Raw genomic sequence first — 23,482 nt, forward strand, 5'->3', positions numbered from 1 at the left:
GAGGGCACAAGTCTGACACTGGGGACCCAGTCCTAGAGGGAGGCTGGGCAGAGCTGTGCCAGTGGACAATCAGAATCTGTGGGCAGCTTGCTGGAAACCTACAGAGACAGTGGCTCCAGACACAGGGTTTTCCACAAACTCCTCAGGAGGTTCTGCTGAGGCCAGGGATGGGGGCCTCTGGGACCACAGGACCTTAAGCAGAGACATGCCTCCCACCCAGGGAACTCCCTGATGTGGCATTCCTAGCAATTCCTGCTCTACATGCTGTCCCCAGAGGCCCTGGGATTTTGGCCTCCTCCTTGGGTCCAGGGCCCAGCAATGCTCCCTGCCCCTCCTGCAGCATCACAGCCACCGCAGCCAGCATCGGGGCAGCCGGCATCCCCCAGGCCGGGCTCGTCACCATGGTCATCGTGCTCACCTCCGTGGGACTTCCCACTGATGACATCACCCTCATCATCGCTGTCGACTGGGCTCTGTGAGTGGGGTTTGCCCCACCCACCCCTATGCCTTGGGTGGTAGGCACTCGGGGTGGGCTGGGGAACTGCCGTGGTTTGGCACAGTGGGTACTCGCTGACACCGGCCCAGCTGCATGATTTGCGGGGCCCAGTTTTCAAAAATGAAAATGTGGGATCCCTTGTTCGAAAATTATAAAGAATTTCAAGAGGGTGGGAGCAGAGCATTAGCCCGAGTCCGGGCCCTTCTACACACTGGCCCTGAGCCACTGCACAGTCACATGCCTACAAAGCCGGCCCTGCATCACCCACTTCAGCATCACCGGGGGGGGTGGGCTGGGAGGGCCAGGAAGGCGCCCATCCTGTGGGTGCTGCTGGGGTGAGCACTGTCCTCTTCCAGCTCCCCTTACAGCAGAGGGCCTGCCGCTTACTGCCCACCTTGGCCCACCAGGGACCGTTTCCGCACCATGATTAACGTGCTGGGTGATGCACTGGCCGCCGGGATCATGGCTCACGTCTGCCGGAAGGACTTCACTCAGGACACGGGCACTGAGGTGAGAACGGTGCCTCCCTCCCAGCCGGGCTGCCCGAAGACCCGGGGGTGGAGCCAGGTGGGGTGGGCAAGGCAGCACATCGGCCACCCACCAGCTGGGCAGCCCTCGCCTGATTCCTCCATGCCTTGTTCTCATCGTGGGCACCCGGGTGACAGATTCCTCTAACAGCAAATTGCTGAGCACCCACTGTGGCCAGCGCTGATCCAGACACAGGAGCAGCAGCGGTGAACACAGTCAGTGCCCTCAGGGAGCAGTGCCCACAGCAATGCCAGCGTTCACACGTCTGCTGGGGCTCCTTCAGTAACCACGTGTAGCAGGCTGCCCCACTCCATGGGGAGGACGCTGAGGCCAGGCAGGGGAGCCGCCCATTCCCGCACTGGACCCTGTGGGCCAGGTGCCCTCCTCTACTAGGACAGTCCCAGGAGAAGGCAGGAACTGGAGCCCAGAGAGTCCCTGTGGCCTGTCAAGATCCCCCAGCACGTCTGTAGGAAACCCAGTCGGGTTGTTCCCAGCCCTTTGCTCCTTCAGTCCTCCCTACTGCCTAACCCCAGTCTCGCCTGCTGCTGCCAAGACCTGTTTCCCCTCACCAGAAACTGCCGCCCTGCGAGACCAGCCCAGTGAGCCTCCAGGAGATCGTGGCGACCCAGCAGAACGGCTGTGTGAAGAGCGTGGCTGAGGCCTCAGAGCTGACCCTGGGCCCCACCTGTCCTCACCACGTCCCCATCCAGGTAGAGCAGGATGAGGAGCCGGCTGCCGCCAGCCTGGACCACTGCACCATTGAGATCAGTGAGCTTGAGACCAACGTCTGAGCCTGCGGAGCTGTAGGGGCTGGGGGAGGCCTCCGTGATCGGGACCAAGGGCAGGATCTCAACTCACGACTTTCCTGAGCACAGGACCAGGCTCACACCACCTTCCCCCCACCTTGAGAGTCCGGAATGAGATCCACTTGACGGAAGGTGGAGTCTCAGAAAGGGGAAAGACTGCATGTGGGAGCCCCGGCTGGAGAGTTACAGGCAGGCGTAGCCCAAGCCCTGCCTATAACATTTCCATCGTGTTGACCTGTGAGGGCGGCAGGCAGGGGTACGGTCCCCACTTTCTGGAACACAGAGTTGAGGCGCTGAGAGCTGAAAACAGTTGCCCCGGGTCTCAGAGCAAATAATGTCAGGGCCAGGACTCTAGTTCAAGGCTTTCAAGCCTCGGCCCCTCCCTCCCGGAGGATAGGGTTGCCTGCAAGGCCAGATGCCAAGAGAGAGGCTCCACCCCTTCCCAGGAGCCCCAAAGCCACTACTGCTTTCAATTTATGAAGACATAGCAATGTCCCGGTTCTGCCCCAGCTGTGTCCCAGCCCAGGCCAGCCCCCACCCTGCCCCGTAACACGTGGTCTCAAACAAACTGCTCTCCCCAAGGATGGGCCCAGCCTAAGGCCAAGACCGCTGCCTTCCATGTGCCACATGACCTGTGTGTATGGGGGCCCATCCTGTCTCCTGTCCTACCAGTTATCTCTCACAAAGCTCACCCAATGTGGAGACGAGGATGTCTTCATCAGAGCCACAGGGCCCTTAGAAACACCAGGGCTAGCCTCCCACTGAACAAGTGGGCTGGCCGGGACTGGGGAGGCAGACTCACCTGGGATGCTTTAGTCAAGCTACCCATGTGGCCCTGGGGTCAGCGCTCCCCCAAAGCCCGTGTGATGAAGTGGAGTTAGATTTTCTATTCCCTTCGGTGTTTGCAAATTCAGTGATGACTAAATAAAGGTATTTTCTTTTTCAATCTTGTGGGCCTAGCGACCATACTCTGGCCAGCATTTCTTTATTGGGCTAATACAGGCAGTCAAAGAGCAGACTGGCCTGTCTGGGCAGCCAGAGGACAGACAGGGCTGTCCAGGAAGCTAGAATGTCAACAGCCTTGTCCGTGTAGCTGAGGTGTAGACAGCTCTGCCTGGGCTGTCAGCGTGTGGACAGGCCTGCCTGGGCCGCCAGCGTGCAAATGAGCCCATCCTGGTGGCTGGAGTGGGGACAGGCCTGCCTGAGCCGTCACATGCAGGAGGTAGAGTGCAAACCAGGCTGCCCAGGGGCCTGTCTGGACAGCCACAGTGTGGACAGACCACTCTGCCCGCAGCCTGGGCTCTGCTCTGCAGGCAGGGCCCTGAGGTCGGTCCTCACAAAAGAAACACATTTCCTCAGCCAGCCTGGCTCCTTTCAGTGAATGCTTTGCTTTAAGGAGAGGATGTGCCCAAGAAGTTTCCGGACTCTCCCTCCGTCGTTCTCCTCAGCCCCACGGTGCCTCCAGGAGGCTCGCAGGGGACACAGAAGAGCCCTGGCCACACAGCCTGCTCTGGATGTCCTCTGGGGAGAAGATGCAGCCCCAGGGTCTTGCACTGTGGAGCCCTGGAGACACTGAAGCTGGGGGAGGGGAGGGCCCTTCCAGGGTCACTCCGAGAATCAGGAGGGTACCTGCCTCCCAGCCCCCACTCCTGAACTGCTTCCATCCTCCTCCCAGGGCCATAGTCTGAGGAGCCCAGGAAGGGCCCTCGGCCCCCCTCCCGCTGCAGGGCTGAGGGCTGTAGTATCCACCATGGGAGCGTCTTTCCTTCCTTAAGGCCCAATCACCTAGGAGAGGTCAGACGTCAAGCTATCCTAACTCCCCACATGGTGTGGCCCGGCTTATTGGCCCCCTCCCTGTGTCACATCTCTAAGGCCCTTCGAGCAATGGTATCCGCTCCACACAAGGCAGGAACCTGCTCTTCACTGGGCTTGACAGGAGCATGCTTACACACCTGCAGTAGTGAGGGGCCACTACTTGCTGGGCATCTCATCCACCGTGGGGCAGCTCTGCCCGTCAGGGGTTCTTCTTTGCTCTAAGCCGGGTACTGCCTTCTGATCCAGCTCTGGCCCTGCTGGCGGTGGTGGTGCACTGGGCATGTCTGCAACCTCTTCCCTGGGCAGGTCTGCAGAGACCAGAGCCCCAGCTCCCAGGCCTGCCTCCAGCCCCTTTCCCACTCCAGCATCCTCTATGGGACAGAGCCATCAGGAATGCCCACTCAGTGCACAGGAGCCCTGCGCAGCCTGAAGCCGGCAAGCCCTTTGCTTGGATGCTCAGACCCTGGGAGTGCAGAGTGAGCTCACGGCCGAGTGTGGTGGTCCCAACCTGCTGACCTCCACCCCGCTGAGGGGCTGCACCTGCCTCCAGGCCGCCTTGCCTGCCACTAAGCCCCGCGTCCCTGGACCTCTGCCTGTGTGATTGCTTTGTGGGCCCCGAGAACTGAACTCTGCACTGACTCCTGCTGGTCCAGAGGTGCTGAGGTGCTTGGATCCTGCCCACCCGGCCAGGCATGAGCCCAGCACCTGGCAGGAAGCACACAGAGACACGGCCACAGGCTGCCAGACTGGGGTAATGCTTTTATATTAGTTTTTCTGTAACAAGAAAAATCTGCTTTGAAGTTTTTATCATTTTTTTTTTCCTTAAAAAAGAATAAAAAAAACCAAAGGCACCCAGAACTCCCCTCAGGCCCAAAGAATAAAAAAGTTCTCTCATCGGTGCAGCTGGGCCCTTCGCTCTTGCTGTGCCCAGCCCCGTGGCCTCCGCCTAGTTCCAGCCCAAGGGCCCTAGCGGCCCCTGACCTTCCCTCTGGCCTCAGGGGGGCTGGTCCATCAAAGACGCGCCTGCAGCCGGCCAGGGCCTGGCGGGGAGTGACGGCCCCAGCGGTGGGGAGCCGGGTGGGCGGGCCAGGGCAGCAGTCCTGAAGGTTCCTGTCCCCAGATGGAGGGAAAGGAACAAAAGCCAGCTTTTGTGAATTCCAGAGGGTGCAGGCACCTGGCCGCAGAGAGGATGGAGGTAACTCTGTGTCTTCCGCAAGGGACAGACGGACGGGCAGACAGTCAGACAGCAAGCTGCTCTGGCCATTTCTGGCTGGGCCAAGAGCTCTCGGCGGCATAGGCCAAGGAGGGCTGTTTGCATGTGACTCGTGTATGTGTGTGTATGTACGTGTGTCCACGGGGCAGGGAACAGGCACCCGTGAGTGCCAGGGCAGGTCAGACCCTTCATCGAGTCTGCAGGACTCAGGGAGTGATGGCGGTGTTGGGTGTGGGGCGAGAGTGGGACATTGGAGGATGATGTGCGGCTGTGTGGTGTGTGTGGGTGTGGTGTCTGCATGTGTCTGGCTGCGGATGAGCTGCAGGAAGGGGTGGGTGTGGGAGACTGGGTCCAGCCTGTGTGCGGAGCGGGGGCCCGGCAGGTGCTGCGCTGGGTGTGTCTGTGAGCGAGGCAGAGTGGGGACACACAAGGCTCAGGCACGTGCTGCAGAAAGGCTCCAGCGGTCCGTCATCCTGCAGAACACGCGGGAGAGTCAGGGGAGGCCAGGGCAGACCCACCAACCACGACCAGCCTGGGACAGGTAGATTAGAGCTGGGGGCTCTGGGAGGGTCAGGCAACTGCAGGCCTGAGGGGGAGGTGCCCCGGGGGTCCAGAGCCAGCGGGTCACCCACTAGGAGGTGCTCCTGGGGGGCCTGGTGTGGACTGGAGGGACTTCGGATCTCTCTGGCCTTTCCCAGGGCCTCTCCTAGGGTCCCGCTCAGCACACCTGACCGCGGCCAATGTCCTCTAGAGGGGGCAGATCTCCTCCACCCCAGCACCCAGGGTACCCCTCGTGAGGGCCACAGCGTCCTCACTGAATGGCCAGTCACCCCAGTCGCTGACCCCTGGCTCTGCCTGAGGACAATGTGTGGAGAGAAGGGGCTCCCGCGTCATGGCCCAGGGCCCCGGGAGTCAAGCAAGTTGACTGCCGAGCGCTGCCTCCGGGCCTGCCCTCCGCGCTTGGACGGCCAGCCCAGCACGCTGCTCTCTCTGTCCTCTGGACGCCTTTCCCCAGCCCCCTCTGTGATCCACCCACGGTATCCTCAGACCCCTCAGGCCTCTCTCTGAGCCAGGCCCCACTTCAATTCAGCTTCTGAACAGTGGCCCCGTGCCCGCCTCCCATGGCCACACCCTGGCCCCAGGACTCCCAGCTCTGCTCACTCTGACTCTCCCTCCTGACCACACCTCTCCTCCTGGCTACTCGCCACCACTGTGCCCACTCTCCAACATCCCCCCCAGGAGACCAACCCCTCCTGTCTGCACCCTCTTCCCTTCCCAGCCTGACCCCCAGCCTCTGCGAGGCAGCCATTCTCTTGCCAGTACCCTCAGTTCCCGTGTTCCTTGCCCTCCTGTCCCACACACCTGGCTAAAACCCCCAGCCATGGAGGGATCCAACTGGTCATCGTCTCCACACACACCCCCATCTGCTGAGCACCTCCTGCTGCACAGAGTGGTGTGCATCAGGCAGGTGTGACTTCATGTCCAGCTACCAAGCCACTAATCTGCGTGTAACTGCAGCCACTTGGTCCTCCGTCCTCCCGCCACAGTGAAAGGAGCACTGCCCCTCCTGCCCAAGCCAGTCCTTCCTCCTGTTTCCACAGGGATGGCTACACCCAGCTCTCTTCTCTTATATTTTTAAATCCCCCCTCCACACTGCCCCTCCCCATCAGCCCTCAAGCCGGCTCTATCCCTTAAAAAAGGCTTAACGTGAACAGAGCCCTGCCTGAACTTCACGCCCCCTTTCCCACCACCACCCTCTTTCATCTCTTCACAGTCAAACTTCTTAGCAGTGTCTACACGCCCTGGACCCTCTCCTTTCCAGCTGCTTTCTCCACCTTCTTTGCCCCTGAAGCCCTCCCCACAAGGTCATGGTGATCTCCTTGTGGATAAATCCGGTGAGTCTGCAGCCGTGCTCGGCTCCATCAGTCTGTCAGAAGCACGGCTGATTCCCTCTACTTCCAGAGAAGCCTGTGCATGGAGGCATAATGGGCATGCACACGTATGTGTGTGTGCACGTGTGCACACAAGGGCACGTGTGCCTGGGGAGGCATGTGCGCATGTACTCGCATGCACACACGTGCGTACAATGGTGCACCTGTCCTGCATCTGTGAATGTGCGATGGAGTATATACACGTCTGTGTGTGCACATGTGTGGTGTGTGTTTGAGTGTGTGCTTTGTGCTAAACATGTGTGTACATGCTTAGACGTGGGTGTGAGCATGTGTACATGTGGGTTGGTGTGCTGTGTGCACGTGCGGGTGTTTGTGTTGCATGCGTGTGTAATCACCCTCTGTCCTGGGCTGCCTGCATTTCTCCTGTCTCGGTGCCCCGGTGCTCTGTCCCAGCTCCTTCCACCCATTCCCTTCCGGCTGGCCATGCTCACTCTCTCTCTCTCTCTTGCTCTCTCTCTCTCTCTCTCTCTCTCTCTCACCCCCTCAAGGCAAGCTCCCCCAGCCTCCTGTGGCTTCAGTGACTGTTTCAAGGCTGACGATGCCTGGACCCCTATCTCCAGCCCAGACCTCACTCCTGAGCCCCAGACCCACATGTCCAGCCCACCCTGGGCAGCCCCTCCAGTGCCCTCCAAACTCATCACTCCCCCCCCAAACCTGCTCCTCCCAGTACTATCGTCCACCTGGAATTCCAAGCTAGAACTGGTACCTTGTCTTCTCCCTCACCCCATGTCCAGCAGGACTACTTGCGCTCCTCAAGTGTGCACCCCCAGACTCTTTTCAGGCCCAGCTGCTTGTCTGCATCCTTACCGTCTGCCCCCAGCATCTCTGGCTTGGAACCAGCAGTAGCCTCCTCCCAGGGCCCCACATTCATTCCCTGCTCCCGCCATCCCAGCCCCTGTGCGGGTCCCATCAGGGATGCATCACCCTGCATGGAGGCCCCCGGCTCCGGCCGGCCTCCCACAGGTGCACTGTCATACCTGACCTCTCACTCAGGGCCTGAGCATACCAAGTGCTCTAACAGATTTGCAAAATAAATGATGAAGCAGGGGACAGAGGGTGAGGAAAGGACAGAAAGACCTAGACTGGGATCAGGGCCAGGAATCTGGTGAAGCAGGTTAGCGCACCCCGCACGGACCACCTACCTACGTCAGGTGTGGTTACCCTGTCACTACCACCTTTCCTCGTCCTCCTCCTGCTCTTCCTCTTCCAACCGGCCCCGGTCCTTGGAAACGTCACCATACTCGTGGTTGCCTTCTATGTCCAAGACCTGCAGGTGCTTCAGCCTCCGGAAGGCACTTTCCACCACAGAGCCCACGGCCAGCTTGTTAAACCTGTGCAGGCCACCCACGTGGGGTCAGTGCCGGGGCCTGACCGCGCCCACACCGACCCAGCCCAGAAGCGGAGCGCAGGGGACGGGCCCTCCGGGAAGACGCGCGGCAAACACAAAAGGAGGCGCAGGAGCGCAGGTGTCACGGGGAGCTCAAGCTCTTCAGTGTGGCTGCTGCTGGGGGGAGGGGTGACCCAGTGCAGCAGAGGGAAGGCCTCCCACATATGTGCTCTCACTATGACTTGGGGGGGCAGACACAGACATGTCCTCTCTGCCTGCCCTTTGGCATTAACCTCTAGGCCTGAGGCTCCTGCGCTGCCAGCCTGGAGTCGCCTTGGTGCCAGGTGTGGAGGGGCACACAGACAAGGCCAGGGCCAAGCTGGGCCAGGGACACACTTAGGTTTGGGAAGGGGGAGGCAGGGCTCTGATCTCAGGCCCCCTCAACTCTCTGCACCTCGGTCTCCTGCAGGAGTCGAGAGGCACAGGTCACACTGCACCCCGACGTCACCCAGCCTGGCCCTCTGGGTCGCAAAGCCCCCTGCAGTGCACATACTGCCTTACTCTGATCTGTCTCCTCTCTGACTTGGGGGATGGGGATGGTGGGAAGCACCACCCTGGCTCTGCTGTATGGAAGCTCCTTGCGTAGCTGGGTCCCCTGAATCATCTGAAACCCCCAGAACCCAGTGAAGACCTGAACATCTGCTGTCCTGGATCCTGAGGCCCAGGCCCAGCCTGGACAGCTGTGGACACAGTGGTCCCCTGTGCTCTCTGGGCTTCAGCCTTCCCAGCTGTAAATTGGGAAGATGCTTTCTGTGGTCCCCTCCTGCCACAGGAACATCAATAACACCCACATGCTCTGCTTTTTAAATCTTCCAAAGCCCTTTCACAAACCTATGAACCTCACCAGGCCTGGCCAGGACTGTCCCCACCCTTGAGCGCTGAGGAAGCAGGGGCTCAGTGGGGTTCTGTGATGTACCCAGGGTCACACAGCTGGTCAGCAGGAAAGCTAGGCTTCAAATACTGACCCCTACCTGCAAGTGGTTCCCATGTGACCTGACTACCCTGCTGGAGCCGGGCCAGTCCCCAGAGGGGCACGTGCAGGGCCCCAGAGGACCTCCTACCTGAGAAAGATCCCTTTGAGGTTGGGTGTGGAGTCAAAGGCATTGGCAGGCACAGTACTAATCTTGTTGTTCTGCAGGTACAGGTACTCGAGCGACTTGGGGAGCCTCTCGGGGATATCCGTGAGCTGATTCCCGGCGATGTCGAGCAGCTGCAGGGGTGACCAGGGGAGTCAAAGCACTTAACAGCATGCCAAGCTCCCACCAACCCCAGAGCCTATCTAAATCTCATAACCCTGTGAGGTGGGGTCTATAATTATCCCCATTTCCAGATGGGGAAACAGAGGCTTAGAGAGGTTCAGAGACCTGTCCCAGGCCATACAGCCTGTACGGGCCGGAGGCCGGTGCACCTGACTCCGAACCCTTGTTCTAATTGATGTACATCCTACTCCGCTCCTTCTGCCTTCCCACAGGAATTCACGGCCAAGATGTCTAGGTGTCAAAGTCCTCCCTCCTTAACACACCTGTCACCACCATCAGACTAAAGACCCCAGAAGGGCAAGGGCTAGGGGTCCTCCAATCTTTAAATCTCACCTCAGTGGTGTCAGATGAGGGTGGAGATGGGGCTGCTCATTCGTGGATCTCAGGGCCATGTGGACAGGGGCCAGGGGCAAGGGTTCAAAGCCCACAATGACTCTGGCATGGCAGCCAGGCCCCAGGCTGGTCAGTCTCAGAGTCACCACAGGCCTAGAGTCCAGGAAGCAGGTGGCCAGGAAAATGGGGTAGTTTTCCCAGGGAGAAGGACGCACCTGCAGCAGGCAGGAGACCCGGACGTGCCTGGGCCCGACTCACTGCCTGCCCCTTGGGCTGTCAGCACCCTTGCCCCGACACACACCTGTGCAGCCACAGGTGGGCTTCCATCATCTCTAAGCTCCCTCCTCACCCTGACGGGCTGGGGCTCAGGGCCAGGGGGGAGCACTCGCTTCAGTCACCTGAGGGAGCCTCCTTGTCACCTCCCCTACCCAGCAGGGCTCCCTGCTCCCCACTGGGTTCCTTCCACATGGTTCCAGCACTTCCTCATTCATTCCAAACATCCTCAGTGCCTGCCCATGGGCACAGGGGGCATGGAATCCACTGAGACGCTGCCTCCGTGCTCAGGAAGCCAGGCTGGCAGGGGAGATGGACACAACAATCTGACAACAGCAGCAGTGGAACTGGGCTGTGATGGGGGAGCCTGGGGGAGGGGCCCGATCCAGCCTCGGGTCGAGGGAATAGACGGCAGCCAGCACGGGTGGGGGCTCTGAAGCAACAAGAGCAGCCGCTTGTAGAAAGATCCAACAGTGAGAGCAAGAACCCCCTCCACAAGACACCCCATCCCCGACTGGACTCACCCGGGCAGGCATCTAACCAGCCTATCACCGGTGGCTTCCTGGAGGAGGTGACACTTTAGCTGAGTCCTAGGTATATTATAAGCTCTAGGAGGGTAGTGATCCTGGATCTGTTTTATTTCCCTCTGGGTCCTCAGTTCTAGAGCTGTGTCTGCACATGGTGAGGCTCGGTACAGGCTTGTGGAATGAAGGAATGAGTAGGTGCCACCAGGGTGGAGAAGGTGATTCCAGCAGAGGCGACAGGATGAACAAAGCCCAGTGCACCTGGGAAACTGAGATGCTAGGCTGGGAGCAGGGGTAGACTAGGCCTTGAAGGCTGTGGCAAGGGTGCTGGTCTGGGTTCTAAAGGCAGCGGGGAGACACAGAAGTGTCCTGGGTGGGAGTATAAGGTGAGCATGTTTTTTTCAAGATACCCTCTGACTGCATGTGGAATCTAGGAGTGGAGTGCTCCTAGGAAGCTGGGGTCCAGGAAAGAAATGGGGAAGGCTTGACTTAGTGGTATGAGCAGTAGGGATGGAGAGAAGTGGAGAGATGGGGAGATGTGATGGTAGAGTTGGCAGGGTTTAGTGACTATGGGTGTTGGAGGGCAGACAGCGTGCAAAGGGGGTGTCAGGGCAACATCCATGTTTCCCGTGGACACCTGGGTGGATGTTGCCCACTTCAGCGAGTTAGAAAATGCAGCAGAAGGAGCAGGTGTGGAAGAGAGGATAATGGGGTTTGGGCCCCTTAAGAAAACCCAAGAAAGACCGGCACAGGTGGTTGGATCCTGGTGTCTGGCACTCGGCCGGGCTGTCTGGGTTGGGAGAGACCCCAGCTGCTCCTGCAGGGCCAGCTGCCAACCCCCAACTCCACCCTCAGGGTTCTGCCCCACCTCCCAGCCTCCCACTCTCAGAGCCTCTCCCCTGTACTCCCCTCAGACATCCCCACGTTGACAGCTCCCCACACAAGCATGTACTATGCACCTATCACAACGAGGGCCCTGGTCCAGCAGGAAACACAACAGACTAAAATGCCCGCCCCTTGTTCTAGCAGGAAGAGCAGACAACAAATAAGCAAACAGATGATCTGTTGTCGGAAGGGATGAGGGTTATGAAGAAAATCAAAGCAGAGGAAGGTGGCAGGTGGTGAAGGAAGACCTCCCAAGGAGCTGATATCTGAGCAGAGCCCTGAGGAAAAGGGAAGAGAAGGCCTGAGGACATCTGGGAGAGAGGGGTCTGGTAAGGCAGCAGAGCCTCCCAGGTTTCTCTAATGAAGTTCCCTTTCCGCCCCTCATTGGGTCGGCAGGTTTCACTTGTAACCAAGGAGGCTCAGTTCACGTGGCCAGATAGCCCTCCTGTCTCAGACTCTGGCCACGGGAGCCACACTCACTGACCAGTCCCAGAAGCCTCAAGTACACCCCCCTAGACTCTGCAGACTGGTGAGGTCAGCACCCCTCACGGGCCTGCCGTCCTCCCCTGCCCCAAGCCCAGCCTTCTCCAGGCACCTATCCTTTGCCCACAGGGAGGTGAGCTCCACTCTCCCATGCCACCTGAACTGTCCCTGACCCCCAGTCCTCCTGAACAATGCCCAGTGCCCCCCGCACCTGCAGCCATGACCTCCCCTTATCTCCACAGGGCTCCTCAAGCTTGTCCCTGCAGGTGGTGAGCTCTGCCTAGCCATGCCCGCTGAGCTCTACCCTGCTCTCCTGTACCGCGAGCCCGCCATACCCTGGGTGTGGCCCAGACCCCCTACCCTAAGGCCCAGACTGCCCAGCAGGTACCTCCCTCACGGCCCAGCCATCCCGCCCACCCCTCACCCGGGCCCAGCGGATGGGTGGGCTCAGGGCAGCCAGAACAGTAGCCCCCACATGGGCACGGCCCTCCCCCCGCCTCGCCCCGCCCCCTCACCTGCAGACCAGCGAGGTCGGCCCAGGCACGGGGGGCCAGGGCCCGGCTGCGCAGCCGGTTGCCCGTGAGGTAGAGCTCCCGCAGCTGGGCCATGCCGGCCAGCGCCCCGCGCGCCAGGGCGGCCAGCTCATTGCGCTTGATCTTCAGCACGTGCACGTTGCGCGGCAGCCCGGGCGGCAGCGTGCGCAGCCGGTTGCCTGATAGGTCCAGGGAGCGCAGCTGGCGCAACTTGCGGAAGGCATCGCGGTGCACCTGCGGGCTGGTGATGCGGTTGTAGCTGAGGTTGAGCTCCTCCAGGAAGTAGGTGGTGGCAAAGTCGTCGCGGCCGATGCCGGTGATCTGGTTGTGCAGGATCATGAGGGTGCGCACGCGGCGGGGCAGGCCGCTGGGCACGCGCTCCAGCGCGTTGTTGTACAGGTGCACCGTGTGCAGCCGTTTGAGGCCCTGGAAGGCCCGCGGGTGGATGCCCTGCGCGCGCAGCTGGTTGCTGTGCAGGAGCAGGTACTCGAGGCTGCGGATGGGGGTCAGCACGTCTGCGTCCACGCTCCGGATGGCGTTCTTCTCCAGGTGCAGCAGCACCAGGCTGCGCGGCAGCCCTGCCGGGACCCGCGACAGGTTGTTGCTGGACAGATCCAGGTACTCCAAGCTGGAGAGCTTCCTGGAGGGAGGCGGGGGATCAGGCCAGTGGGCAGGAGCCCACATGGCACTTGTTTCCAACATTATTCCCAAGGGAGGTGGCGGGGGACCTGCCTCTAACCCATCCCAGCTCCGCTGCTAGCTGACTGAGGGACCTCAATCGTCTCCGAGGCTCTCACTGGTTTGATTCCATGTTATATTGGTATAGGAAGGATCTAGCATGGTTTCTGACACATAAGAGTTTATTTGAAAACTAATTGTTTTACTAATGCCTTTTGTCCTTTTAGGCTACCCGGGCCCTAAAAACTGAAAATAGATTTGCCTTCAACAAGAATGTCTGAGTTTCTATTTTGTACGAAGAAGACAGCCGCTGCAAACACTTCCTTGCCTTACTAGAATTTTGGCAGGCCTTACATACCATTATTCTTGGGGACGGAAATGTCAGTAAAGGCAAAAGTCTCAAAGTTCCTTCTCTGGAAACTGGCCAGGGGCAGGTGGGCAAGGGCCCGGCCATGTGAGCCCTGGGAAGGGCTTCCTGGGTGCCGAGCTCACACTGAGGGCCCAGGTAGGGGCTCACCAGAAGGTCTCGTTGTCCAGGCCCTCATCAGTCAGGTAGTTGTTCTGCAGGTACAGCTCACGCAGGTTGCTCAGCTCACTGAAGGCCCCTGGTGGGATCTTCTCCAGCCTGTTGTTCTGAGAGGTGGGACGGTAGGGAGGGGAGCATGAGGGACGGCCAAGGGGCAAGGGCAGAGCCTCGGGATGAGGTGTGCAGCGGGGTCTGGCGCAGCCACGGGGAGGGGCCCAGGCCTAAAGTACTCCATGTGGGGCTGACAGCCGGGTGCCCGGGCTTCTGCTTGTTTCTCCTCTGCAGACGCTGTGCCCGCCGGCACGCGCTCAAGGCCCCACGGCCTTACTGCTGTGCCCATGTGGGACTGGGCTCCTCCCCTGCTGTGGGTCCCTGCTGTGGCAGAGCTCCTCCCTGCCCTCTCCCTCCCACCTTGAGGTGCAGCTTGTAGAGGGCAGGTGGCAGGTGCTTGGGCACGTGGCGCAGGAAGTTGCTGGACAGGATGAGGATCTCCACGTTGCTGGAGCCATTGAACATGTTGTCCGGCAGCCCAGCGTCCGCCAGCTTGTTGTTGTGCAGGTACACAGACCTAGGGCGTGAGGCACAGGTGCTCACCCACCCAGGCCTCCCAGCCCCGGCACCATCTCACCTGGTGAGGCTCCAGACCTTGCTCAGTTTGGGCCTGGGGCCCAGGGCACCCTCCTCCCATCTCCAGAACCCCAGACCCCACCAAATCCAGTCCCCCCTACATAGCCGAGGGGACCAAGGACCCACCCCACAAGTTAGTGGAAGAAACAAGATTTCCTGACCCCAAGTTCCTGCTCCTCTATATCCTTCAAGGTTCTCAGTTGTTCCCCTAGTGTTGCAGCCCTGGAGTCCCTGCCTGTCGGCTTTACACAGCTGTCTCTGAGCTCTGTGGACTTCGTGAGAATGGTCCTATCCTTATCACCTCTTTGTCCCTTGTGCCCAGCACAGGATCCTGGCTCAGAGGAGGTGACCCCTCAATTCATTCAGCAAATATACAATGAGTGCCTCCAGGTGACAAGACTGTTCTAGATCCTAAAGATATAGCAGTGGACAGAACCAGCAAGCCCCTGCCCTCACGGAGCCACCATGCTACAAGGAGAGAAGATAAGGAACGAGAGAAATCCGCAGGCGATATAGCTCATTCTTGCTGCGCGGCCTCTCTTGGGCCTCAGCCTTCTCATCTGTGGGAAGGGGCCATGCACAGCGACGCTGGCTCCTCCAGGGAATGGAGAGAATTGAGGTGACAGATTCAGGGACAGAGTGGCACCGGAGGTTGTCAGCACCTTCCCTCCCCAACACCACCCTGCACTGCTCACACACCTGTGCTGGGGGCCCTCACTCCTCCCAAAGCAGCTCTCAGCGAGGGATGGCTCTGCCTGTTGAAAGATGCTCCCTTCCCCCGGGGGCTGGGGAAGGAGGGAAACACCCTCACTTGGCTCCCCGCAATTCCCCAGATATCACCCTCTGTCCTCGCCTCCTGTACTGATTCCTCCTCATCTTTTAGGGGTCAGTCTTCCAGATCCTGTGCCCTTGCAGCCCAGGGCGTCTGTCACCGCAGCCCTGAGCATGGGGCATCATGCCTGCTCTGCACAGCATGCCCCTCCTCCAGGGCCTGTCTGGGCCCCTGGGCCCCACTCAGGGCTGGCAGCCTCTGCCTCAGCTCCTCCCTTTTCTCCAGCCTAAGCCCAGGGCCCCCCTCTGACCTCTGACCTCAAGTTTGGCTTCTGCCCAAAGGTGAGCCCGTAGATCTTGGTGAGATAGTTGGCAGCAAAGTCCACACTGATCAGGGCATTTGGCAGGAACCGGGGTGCCAAGGTCAGCTGGAAAGGGAAGAGTTGGGTACAAGGACCAGTGGCAGGTCAGAGGCTGCCGCTGAGTTACACTACCTGCTGCTCATCTGAGCCCCTTCAATTCGTCTCCTCCCTGCAAGCAGAGCCATCTTTCTAAAATCCCCAGTAACACAAAATCTGTTCCCCATAGTCCTGAGCTTGGCACTCCAAGCTCTCCAGCCTGTCCCCTGCTCTGCCTGTTCTCCTGGTCTCTCCCCTCATTGCCCCCCGACACTGGCCCTCTGTGCAGCCACAGTGAGCACCCACACTTCCCCAGACCCAGATCATAGTGTCTACCCTTCATTCATTCAATAGTAGTCCCTGAGTCTGCAATATTCCAGGCACAGTTCAAGGCACTGGACATGTCCTAGGGAACAAGATACAGAGATACCCGCTTCCACCTCCACTACCAAAGCTTACATCCTAGTGAATGAACAGGAATAAAAGTATCTGAGAGTGATCACGGCTCTGCAGGGAATTCAAACAGACTGATGACAGAGAACGACTGGGTTGGTTGCTTGGAGAACAGGTAACACTTAAGGCATGACAGCACCCTAAATGCTGTCTGCGGGGAGAGCCCCCACACAGCAGGGGCAGCGAGCAGAGGCCTTGTGTGTGGGGTCTGCCAGGCCTGGGGGTGAAGCGGAGTGTGACAGGGCCAGTGGGGAGATAAGAGAGGCAGGCGGGCCCAGACCACACAGATCTGCGGGCCTTGGGGAGACGTGTGGGTTTCTTCCTGGGCCAAGGGTGAAGGCACACGAGGGTTTTAAGTGGGGAGGGGAGATGGAGAAGCAGAAGTGAGGCACGATTTTGTAAAGCCCCTCTGGCTGCTCTGAGGAGAAGGGGCAGCAAACGAGGAGGCAGGGGCTCCACGTCTGTGTCCCGCTGCGGGATGGCGGTCCTGGGCTGGTGGGTGGGGGGAGCTGAGGGCCTGCAGTGGGACCACACGTGCGTGAGCGAAGCACTCCTGGGTTTGTGGCTCTGACCAGTGGTGTTGCAGGTAGTTGGAGATGCCCTTTCCAGAGGTGGGGAGACAACGGGAGGACTAGGGTTTGGGGGTTGTGGCAGGAAGCACCAGTTCTACTTCTATTAAACATCAGGAGGAGATGCTGAGGAGGCAGGTGGACCTTTGAGTCTCAAGTGGGAGTAGAGGAAAGGCTGGAGACTGCCTCTGGACGTGGCCATGATGTAGATGGGTGTTACAGACCAGGGAGGAGAGACAGTCTCCTTGAGTGCTCAGAGAGAGGGGGCCAGGACAGACCCTGGGGCAGGCCATATATCTTGAGGTTGAGTGCCTTTATGCCTTCACTCATGCTGTCCCTTCTACTGTGATGCCCTCCCCCTCGAGGCCTCTGGCTGAAATCCTATTACCTTTCATGGCCCTTCAAATGCCATCTCCTCCAGGAAGCCCTCCAGCGCTCCCTCCCCATGGGGATGAGCTCTCACCCCACTACGCCGATGTAGGTCTCAGCCTCTGCCATTATCTGACCGCTCTGAAGCCCTGGGTCTGGGCCATGTCTGAGCAGCAACAGGAACCCAGCAGCCAGCCCAGAAGAGGCCCTGGTGAAAGTTCCCTGAGCTTAGGCCCCGACACCCTGCCCTGCTGCAGGCCCCTCACCTTGTTATTGGCCAGGTACAGGTAATTGAGGTTGATCAGATGCTCAAATGCCTCTTCCGGGAGCCCTTCAAAGGACAGGCATCGGTCAGAGCCCTGGATGAAGGAGATGCTACAGGGGAGCACGTGAGCACTGACCGCCCCCGCACGCACCCCACTTGCCAGGACAGGGAGGTACTCCCTGGGGCAGGTGTGGCTCTGACCCCTTCCCAGCCCCTCCCAACAGGCCTGCCCAGCCCCTCTTCCTTCCCCTGGCTCTCAGGGACCCTGAGACACTTCCCATCTGCTGAGAAGAGCAGATGGGAAGTGTCCACTGAGAAATGACTGATCCTTCACCTACTCAGGGCAGCCTGGGTGGGAATGGGCCCCCGTAAGGTCAGGACACAGGGCAGAGGACATGCCAGGAAGGAGTGCTTCCCTGGGGGCAGCCCCAGAAGGGTCCTCTTCATACCCAGCCCCACAGCAGGGCAGGGCAGGGCTGTGGCCTCTGAGCTTCCACCCCACCTGGCCCTCCCCTGCCCCATCTGGCAGATGCAGTGTCAGAACTGGGCTGTCACTGGGAGCCCGGCCAGGCTGGCCCTTCTCCAGTCCTGAAGTCGGCCTCTGACACTCGGTTCTGGGCTCCCAGACCCTCAGATGCTGGGACTCACCCAAGTATCTAACTAGAGGGAACAGTTACATAAACTGTGCAGCATCCGTCCACAGAATACCCTGTGTAAAGTAATAGCCACGGAGAGCTTTTAGCAACATGAAATTTGCGGCTGAGCTAATTGCTAAATGAAACAAAGCAGTTCTAATAGTTATAATATCCATACTATCAGACCAGCTATGAATTTAAAAACACAAAGAAAAAGGACTGGACTGAATTCTGCTGATGGTTGTACAACATATAAACTTACTAAAACTCATCAAATTGTACATTTAATTCGGGTAAACCTTATGGTATATAAATTATGCTTTTTCCTAAAATGGAAAGAAATATACCAACATGTCAATAGTGACTAAACTCCAAGTGGCAGAATTATGAGTGGGTTTTTTCTATTCCATTTTATTTTCTATATTTCCAAATTTTCTACTATAATCAGAAACTATTTTCATCATCAGAAAAATAACTTTTTAAAATTTGAGGACTCTACCCTCTTTGATTCTAAAGGCCTTCTGTGAACTGAAGAGTCTGTGACTCTTCAGGCCCTGGAGTCTGAGTTGCTCTGAAGCCTCCCCCCGGATCGGACGCCTGGGTCTCAGAAACACCCCGTGGCGGCTGTTAGGCAATCAGCCACAGGGAGCCCCTGCCATGGGGCCCCAATGCCGGCCCAGCCTAGGCCTGCTCTTTCTCATATGCCAGGGTCTGCAGGGCGGGGCTCTCCCCATGGGCCCCCAGTTCCCTGCCTGGGGTCCTGGTGCCCAGCTCTGGGTGACCCCTCACCTCGGGAAGTCAGGCGGTTGTTCTGGAGGTTCAGAGTCTCCAGTCGATTCAGCCGGGAGAGCTCCCTGGGGTAGATCTTCTCCAGCTGGTTGTTCTGGGGAGTAGGGGGATGGGGGTGGTGAGGAGGCAGCATGAGGGGGTGCTGCTCCATTAGAGGCCTGCATCCACCCTCAGCCAGAGTCCCAGGAGCCAGTCCCTGTGTTGGGCGCTTCCCTTGGGATTCTGCCCCATGGTGGGCAAACCCTGGGGACTGGCTCTGAAGCAGGCCCAGATGTGGGCATTGCAGGCTCAGCAGTAACAACAGAGGTGTGGGTGCCCCTTCTAGGAGTCCCGCGCACACGCACACGGGCATCCACAGGCAGTTCAAACTTGGAATGTGGTCTACCCTGCACACCTGCTCCCTGCATGCTCCCACTTAGTGACAGGTGTCCCAGCCCATTCTCCCCTCCCCCAAGCCAGAAACCACTTTTAGTTCCCTTTCTACACCCTGTAGACCCCACTTCCCTTGAGATGCTTTAAAACCTGGGTCAGGTACCACCTCCTCCAGAAGCCTTCCTGGGTTGGATCAGGGGGCTGGATTAGGAGGAGCTGCCCTGGCCTCACAGCACTAGTCCTTCTATCTCTATTTGTTATCTCTACCCGTTTAGGTCTCTGCCTCCCTCACAGACTGTGAGAGCCTCAAGGGCAGAGCATGTCCGAGACCTCCCTACATGCCCAGCACCCCACATAGGAGCAGAAGCATACAGCAGGTACACAGGAGCTATTCGATGAATGAAGCAACAATAAGTGCTGCCCTCAGCTCGTCCCTTTCCCTCACAGGCTACCCTGGTCTTGGGCTCCCACCACTGGCCAGCCCAGAACCCACAAGGCTACATGACCGTGGGCCGGTCACTTTCCTTCACTGGGCCTGGTCTCTGGAAATGGGTGCGACAGACCCTCCCTCTCCCCCAGGGCTGCTGGGCTGCACGAGGGTGTCATGGGCGCACCAGCGCTCCCAGAGTCCCCGTCTGGAATGCCGTGTCCCAATTCCTGAGGTTCTAAAATCCAGCCTGTGCCTCAGCTGGGGAGTGCACTCTGTACCCTGAGCCCCCAGGGCGCTCCAGGGGGGTCTGCTCTGCTCTCACTTTCCTGGCCTGTAATGGAGTCTGAGGTGCCCTGACTGTCTGTCCAGAGGGTCAGCTGCCGGGCAGGTCTGTGTCTGTTCTCAGGGCCTGACTCTGCTGACAGGGCCTCAGCCCAGACTCCTCCCGTGGGACAAAGCAGGTCATGAGGTCACTGTGCTCTGTGCCTGGGACGCGGGCCGGGGGGTAGGGGGGCACGGCCCGGGGTGGAGCCAGCCTCCTCCAGTCTGACCTGCCCTGCGTCGGGGGATGGGGAGCCCCGGGCAAGAGCCGGGGCTGCGGCGCGGGTGGTTCTGGGGCGGGAGTCACCGTGTGGGGGGCGGGCCCTGGTGACCGCTGGCGCGGCGCCAGCCTCACCTGCAGGGACAGGTGGTTGGTGTGCTCAGGCAGGTCCCCCGGGAACTCGCGCAGGTCGATGCCGCCGCAGTCCACGACCCCCTCCTGGGAGCAGGCACAGTCTCGGGGGCAGTCGATGGTGGGCGGGCCGCGCCCCGGCTCCTCAGGGCTCAGGACCAGCACCGGCTCCTCCTCCACGAATTCATTCTCTTCAGGGCTCACGCTGTGGGCTCCACTTCGGCCAAACACAGGGGCCCTCACGGCGAGCCCCGGTCCCAGCTGCAGCTGCAGCGGCAACAGCAGCAGGAGCAGCAGCGCCCCGCTCCGGGCCATGGTGCCTGCGGGAGGGGTCAAGTCAGACCCACCTGGGCGCCAGGGCTGACCTAACCTGTCAGGTAGAGCAGGCAGGGGACCAGGGCCCACGAAAGGCATAATGGGGCCCTCAAGGCCACAAGGCAGAGCCCACTCTGGACCCTGTCCTCAGCATGCATCTGACCTGCTGGCTGCCGCCCTCCCCTCCCACCCACCCCCTCAGGGCTGCCCTCTGGAGGGGTCGGGGTGAAGTGAAGCCCTGTCCTTAGGCAGGTCTGCAAAGCCTCCCACAACCCTCACTGGGCCTGGCCTCAAGGAATCTGTACCCCCATTTCACAGAAAGGAAAGCTGAGGCCCAGGAAGAACTGTGACTTGCAGGGCTTGGCCTGGACTTTGCTGAGCTCTCGCTGCCCTGGCACAGGCAGTGCTGAGGCCCTGTCCCTCCTCCAGCAGCCACAGGCCATGGTGGGCCAGCACCAGCAGGGTGTGTCCCAGCTCCTCAGCTTGCCATTCTAGGATCTTCAGGACGTGGCCCTGCCCCTCTTCCAATTCCCCCCCTCACCTGCCCCGCTTACACAGGTCTGTTTAGTAAGAGTAGCTCCTCCCTCCAGGCCTTCGCATGTGCGTTCCTTCTGCCTAGAACACCCTCCCCCTCTCCTGTGCAATCAGCAACTTCTCCAAGAACCAACTCCAGTGTTAGATCCCCTGAGATAACTCTGAGATGTCCCAGGGCTCTGCATCACTTTGTTGCCCCAGGGCTTTGCATGAATTCGGTTGGGTTTTGAATATGTGATATTGTCTTTCTCCCACACAGGGCTGTGAGCCACTTTCTGTCTGTGTGCCAGGCACAGAGTAGTCATTAGTGAATGGAGCTGCTGCTGCCCCCAGAGCCCCCCAAGTCCTGTTCCTGCTTACACCCTCAGCTGCCCTCACCAAGGCCAGCTTTGCTCACGTGACCACTGCCACCTGCAAGAGACCACGCCCCAGCATGTTCCCTTGGGACAGCAGGGAGAGGGGGTATAGGGATGGCCTCAGGTCATTGAGGAAGATGCTGGGGTTTCATCCTCCAGGCAGCCATGGGTGTGGCTTGGCTCTGGGCTGGTCCCTGGAGCTCTCTTTACAGGGACTCACTTAGAAAACATGTCTGGGGTGTGGTAAGTTGTAACAGGTGGTAGCTCAGGTACATTGACTCTGGAGTCATACACACCCCAGTTCACGTCCCCCTCTATCACTTAGTGGTTCTGACCTTGCTGAGCCTCAGTTTCCTCATCTTACAATGCAGATAATATATCTAACCTCAGAGCTCCAGGGAGGAGTCAGCAAGATAGCAGATGCAAAGCACCTAGCACCCGTTAGGTGATGAGGCGCTGCTATCACTGCTGCAGTGATTATGAACTCAGGTACAAGACAAGCGTCCAGGCCTGGGGGCACCTGCCGCAGTCTGAGCCTCTCTCCCCACCATTAGAGCAGGGATCACAACCCAGAGTGGTTAGAAGGGTCTGACGAGATGCTGGGCCTGGGAGGGTTGGGCACCCTGGGAGCTCGGTGATGACACTGATGTCTGGTTAAGAAGGCAGGCTCTGGAGCCAGAGAGCCGGGGCTTCGAGCTCAGCTCTGGCTCTTATCAGCCGTGTGACTTTGGGCAAGTTTTGCCACCCTCTAAACCTCACCTTCCTCACCCGTCCATTGGGTGGCCCCAGAGCCGTCCTACTGGGGATACTGGGAGTCAGTGGGATGCACGTACGGCACACAGTAAGTGCTCAATAGCTGTTAGCTCTCTGCTAGTTAGCTCTACCACTAATATCTGATCCATGGGCACTGTTCACATCCCAACCACACCACTCTCCACTTCAGAACCCCCTGCTTCTTCCCTTTCCCGTGTAGCTCCTGATTGCGCTTTTCCAGTCCAGTACCAGGCCCACCTCCTCCCAGATATGACCCTCCTCCTCCTAGCCTCCTGTGAATTCCTGCTGCCCTGTGACTGCTGTGGTATTTCAGATACTGCATTGCCTTACTCGTTGGCTCAGCCAGCTCTCGAAGGTAGGCCCCATCTGCCCCCAGTTCTGTGCTGGGCATGGAAGATACAGGTAAAGTACACAAGGCCCCTGCCCTTTGTTGTCAGGAGGCAGCAGACCCCAGTACAATAACCACTGCCCACCAGACTGGGTGAGCCCTGTAAAAGGGGCCCCAAGGTGCACGAGGCCCCAGAAAGAAAGCTGTGAGGAGAGAGAAGAGGGCTGGCAGCCTGGATTGCTTGACCCTACAGGCAGGTCCCGAAGGCCTAAGCAGACTTGGGCCCCAGCCACTGGCCCAGCAGAGCACCAGGGAGCCCAGCACACACAGCTCCCAGGCTCCATCGGCAGCAGTGAGCGATGCATGCTGCAGCCCGGCCCTGCCTGCCCTACTACACCCCTGCTGCTCCGTGCCCTGACCAAATGCACCATAAATCCTTGGCCAGTCTACAGACCAGCATTCCCAGGGCACGTTATAACCCCCCAGCTAGGTCCACAGCCTTCAGTCCCTGGCGCCACCAGCATTAGACCAGAGTCTCCCCACCCTGCCTGCCTGCCTGCCTGACCCCACTGCAGATCCAGACTCTGGGAGGCGGAGTATGGGCACAGGCCCAGGCCCCAGATTCAATCAGGGCAGGAGGCCAAGGAGGAGGATCCTCCCCACATACCCTGTACACTCACCTTCAGTTTCATATCTATAAAGATCTCTAAACTGTATCTGTAAAAATATTTAATTTATATTAACATCATGAACCATATTGAAAATGTTATCCTCACCACTTTATAGATGAGGAGCTGAGGCCCAGTGGGATTGGCCAATGTAACACAGCTGTTAAGTGGCAAGGCTGAGTTCCCAGCCTGAGCCTTAACCACAAAGCCATGAGGCCCTTCCCTGGGCCAAGCACAGCTGGGCACCAAGGACCCAGACAGACGACTCAGGTATGTCTACTATCCTTAAAGAGCTCACACCTGCACTGCTCGATGTGGTGGCCACGTGTAGCTACCAAGCACTTGAAATGCGGCTACTCTAAACCGAGAGGTGCTATAAGTATAAAAGGTAGTGTATGTGGATTTCACACACTTCGTACAAAAAAGTAAAACATCTCATTAATATTAACGATATCTTATAAAATA

The 23,482-nt window shown here is 59.1% G+C and overlaps 2 protein-coding genes across 3 annotated transcripts in view; one reads left to right on the forward strand and one right to left on the reverse strand.

Annotated features, from left to right (window-relative positions):
• The window catches only part of SLC1A7 (solute carrier family 1 member 7), a gene marked incomplete at both ends in the record, with an annotated part of 46,190 nt that extends 44,375 nt beyond the window's left edge, over positions 1-1,815 (forward strand). Inside the window, 3 exons of one of the 2 annotated variants that reach the window (XM_082861161.1) lie at positions 341-475; positions 904-1,006; positions 1,597-1,815. In XM_082861161.1, coding sequence (XP_082717287.1) covers positions 341-475; positions 904-1,006; positions 1,597-1,815 — 457 coding nt within the window. Of the gene's footprint in view, positions 1-340; positions 476-903; positions 1,007-1,577 lie in introns of both variants that reach the window. The other variant, XM_082861162.1, reaches the window with a different exon arrangement.
• A 2,395-nt stretch (positions 1,816-4,210) lies between these two features.
• Positions 4,211-20,411, reverse strand: PODN (podocan). Its single transcript, XM_082832818.1, has 10 exons — positions 20,046-20,411; positions 18,568-18,661; positions 17,145-17,209; positions 15,408-15,517; positions 14,103-14,259; positions 13,683-13,798; positions 12,470-13,127; positions 9,259-9,407; positions 7,953-8,141; positions 4,211-5,331 (listed from the first exon to the last, which is right to left on the reverse strand). Exons 1-9 carry the CDS (start codon positions 20,355-20,357, stop codon positions 7,979-7,981), a joined length of 1,824 nt encoding a protein of 607 aa, XP_082688944.1. The 5' UTR covers positions 20,358-20,411; the 3' UTR covers positions 4,211-5,331; positions 7,953-7,978.
• Between the last annotated feature and the right edge of the window lie 3,071 nt (positions 20,412-23,482).

The sequence above is a fragment of the Leucopleurus acutus genome, assembly GCF_964270905.1.
Source record: "Leucopleurus acutus genome assembly, chromosome: 2".
Taxonomy (NCBI): domain Eukaryota; kingdom Metazoa; phylum Chordata; class Mammalia; order Artiodactyla; family Delphinidae; genus Leucopleurus; species Leucopleurus acutus.